The sequence below is a fragment of the Myotis lucifugus genome, unplaced genomic scaffold, assembly GCF_000147115.1.
Source record: "Myotis lucifugus unplaced genomic scaffold, Myoluc2.0 scaffold_1334, whole genome shotgun sequence".
Classification (NCBI taxonomy): domain Eukaryota; kingdom Metazoa; phylum Chordata; class Mammalia; order Chiroptera; family Vespertilionidae; genus Myotis; species Myotis lucifugus.
The window spans coordinates 26,033-29,458 of record NW_005872382.1 but is presented as its reverse complement, the minus strand read 5'-3'; the positions used below and the strand labels follow the sequence as shown (position 1 = coordinate 29,458).

Below are 3,426 nucleotides of genomic sequence, written 5' to 3'. Positions count from 1 at the left end.
AGATGTTGTCGGGCAGCAGGAGGAGACAAGGGTGTCTGATGGACAGAGAACTTGCGTTCATCTCAGCGTCTTCCATGTTTGGGTAGAAACCCAGTATCCTCAACAGTGAAGTGGAATAATAGTAGCTGCCTTGTAGGATTGTCCTGAGGATTAAATTGGTGAACATGGTCTGTACAACACTTGGAGGACTCAGAGAAACATGGCGAGTGCTATGTAAAGTGTTTGGTGTTATTTTTGACCAATGCTTTTTCTTTTTTTAAAAAAGATAGGAATCATGCCTTTCTTTTTCTTGTTTTTAAAAAATATATTTTTATTGACTTCAGAGAGAGGAAGGAAGAGGGAGAGAGGGAAACATCAATGATGAGAGAGACACATCAATCAGCTGCCTCCTGCACACCCTCCCTTGACTGGGAATCGAACCCTGGCCTCCTGGTTCATGGGTCAACACTCAACCGCTGAGCAACACTGGCTGGGCTGACAAAAACACTCTCAATTTTTACAATTAAATCTGAGTTTTACTGGGGGGAAAAAAACATGTAAGTATATACTGTGTGTGTGTGTGTGTGTGTGTGTGTGTGTGTACATGTGTGTCTATCTCTCTTTAGCTATGAGCCGCCGGGGGCATGTGCATACATACATACACTTCCACTATCACAGTGAAGAAGGCTGATAGAAAAAAAAATCGATTCATTTGAAATATGGTGTTGGAGAAGAGCTCTACAGATGCCCTTGATCACCAGAAAGACAAACAAGGGGATTATAGAGCAAATTAAGCCTGAAACATCGCTGGAGGCAAAAATGACAGAAGTGACGCTGTCCTATTTCAGGCACATCCTGAGCAGGCAGGGTTCTTTGGAAAGAATGACCATGCTGGAAAAACATAGAAGGCAGCAGGAAAAGAGGAAGACCAGGGCTGGGATGGATTTTGACTTCACCCATGAAGCAGCATGTAACACAGGTAACAGGAGGCCCGTCAGGGGGGCGGCAAAAGTAAGGACCCGGGTGCTGCCGCCGCGAGCCGAGGAATGCCAGCAGCTCCTAGAAGCTGGATGAGGCGAGGACGAGGTTCTCTCCCGGAAGGACCAGCCCGCGGATCTCTTGGCTTCAGCCCAGTGACACTGATTTGGGACTTCTGGCCTCCAAAGCTGTAAGGTAACAAGTTTGTGTTGTTTTTAAGCCACTGAATTTGTGACGATTTGTTATGGTCGTCATAGGGAATTAATGCACCCTTCTTCCAGCACCAGGACCTCAAGCCTGGGCAACTCTGCTTCTGCTGATTTAGCACAAAGCCTTAAAAAGGGGCTCACAGACGCCGCTGAAATGAACTCACAAGTGGATTACTGCTTATCCGCTCCATTCAGCTGCCTGTCTCCCCAGCCTGAACACACACACACACACACACACACACACACACACACACACGTGCACACAGCTCATCTGCCCATTCACCCCACCACCCCCAGGAGGGCAGCTCTGTTCTTACACCCAAACCCACTTGAGGCCGGTCAGCAAACAGCTATTTCTCAAGAGGGTGTTGATATTCAGGGGGTTGGGGGGGGGGGGGGGAGGAATTTCTTCCAAGGTAATGATCAGACAAATCTGCAGAGATGCAGGGACAAGACGACGCGGAAATTTTAATGTGGTTGATCTGAAATCGCAAGAACTGGTGTTGCATCACAGAAATGTAAAAACCATCTTCTCGGATAAACAAGTAACGAGAGCAAGAGCCAGCCCTGATCCTTACCGCTTCCCCATTCCTCTCCTCCTTCTCAACCCCACGACAGCCACTAAAATGTAGTGACATCTGTATTTAATGACACCAAGGAGGTCTACTTTATATCGTTAAGGAAGAGAAGCAGATTCCAGGCGGTGTGAGTCGTGCGGTCCCATTTTGTTAAAAAGAAAGAAGTTAAATGTATGCGTGTGTTTACACAGGCATAGAACAGAGGCCGGAAGAAGACTCGTGAAGATGGGAACATATTTTGGTGGAGATTATGGACAGTTGCTCTTTTTTTTCTTATTATTTTATTTTAATTTTCAAAGAACAAGACTGCTGATGTCATGAAAATAAAGTTTAAATAATTCAAAATAAAAGAAACGGAGCGTTTGTGTGGCAAGGCCACTCTGTGTCCATTCCCCGGGCAGCCCAGGTCTCTCAGCCCCGCCCCAGGTAGGAAGCTGGGGTCCGGTCTCCCCAGGAGTCATGGCGGAGCCGTTAGAAAAGCTGCGGGAGGCAGGAGGGTGGCGTGGCCTGGGGACCTGGGAATCAGAAAACACAGGGGACCTGGGAATCAGAAAACACAGAGACATGATCCCGAGGGCGGTTTCTACCGGGCTCCATGCGGAGCGTGGGGAGCCCGTGCTCACCCCGCGCCCTCTCTGTCCCTCCCCGTGTCGCACATCGTCCTCCCTGCGGTCTTCACCGGCCTCTCGGGTGGAGGCAGGTGCCGCCCAAGATCTCGGCCTAAGGACAGAGGCACAGGACCCCGGCCTTCCTGGGCCCGAGTCACCCCACCCCGCCCCTTTCCTGCAGTGGCGTATTTGTTTTAATTCATCTGAACTGGTTACAAAACCACACTCCCACGAATACATAAATAATGGATAAGGTGGGGGGCGGGCTGGGGGGGCAATGTTTTAAAGAAAATCCCGCAGGGCCTGGCAAGGCAACAGCAAATGCATTTCTGCTGCATCACATTTAACTGTTTGCAAACTTCTGCGGGGAAGATGCGCGGCGGCTGCAGACTCCATCGCCCTTCCCCGTTCGGGGCCTATTGAGACTTGCATCGGGGGAGTAGGGTTAAAAGCAGGGGGACGCAGTCAGCTCTCCGGGCCGGGAAGATGGAGAGGGGAGCGGAAAGTGTAAGACTGCAAAAGCCCAGCTTCCCACCAGCCCAGCATCCACCCGACTCCGTGCCAGGGCTCCCGGCGCCCGGCGAGGCCCCTTTAAGAGCCAGCGCGCGCCCCCGCCCCGCGTGCTCTCACTTTCCATAGCAACGGCCCCGGGGGAGGGGGAAGTCCTGGCAACGGCGCGCCCGCCCGAAGGGTCACGTGACGGCCCGCAGCTGGAGCGCGAGCGCGCGCCCGCCCGCCCGCCCGCCCGCCGGGGCCTGTGCGCTGCAGCGCGTGCGCGAGCGGTGCAGCACCGGCCGCGGGAGCAGGGAGTATTATGGGCTGTGGGTGCCGCTGAGCAAGATGGAGCTGTCTGCAGTGGGCGAGCGGGTCTTCGCGGCCGAATCCATCATCAAACGGCGGATCAGGAAGGTGAGCCGCCTCCCGGGGCGGGACGCCGTGTCCCCCAGCCGCTGGCCGGCCCGCGGGCCCTCGGGGCGCTGCGGTCCCGCTACCCCGGGCTCTCGCCCACCACCGCGCCGGAGCCTCCTCGGGTCCCCGCATCCTCCCCACCCCCACTTTCCCCTTTTTTTCTCT

At 53.7% G+C, this 3,426-nt stretch overlaps 1 protein-coding gene across 1 annotated transcript in view; it reads left to right on the top strand.

The window, feature by feature from the left end:
* Positions 1–3,097: 3,097 nt before the first annotated feature.
* Positions 3,098–3,426, top strand: part of CBX6 (chromobox 6) — an 8,516-nt gene continuing 8,187 nt past the window's right edge. The window contains exon 1 of the mRNA XM_023748372.1: positions 3,098–3,261. Coding sequence (XP_023604140.1) covers positions 3,193–3,261 — 69 coding nt within the window. The 5' untranslated portion in view covers positions 3,098–3,192. The remainder of the gene's footprint in view (positions 3,262–3,426) is intronic.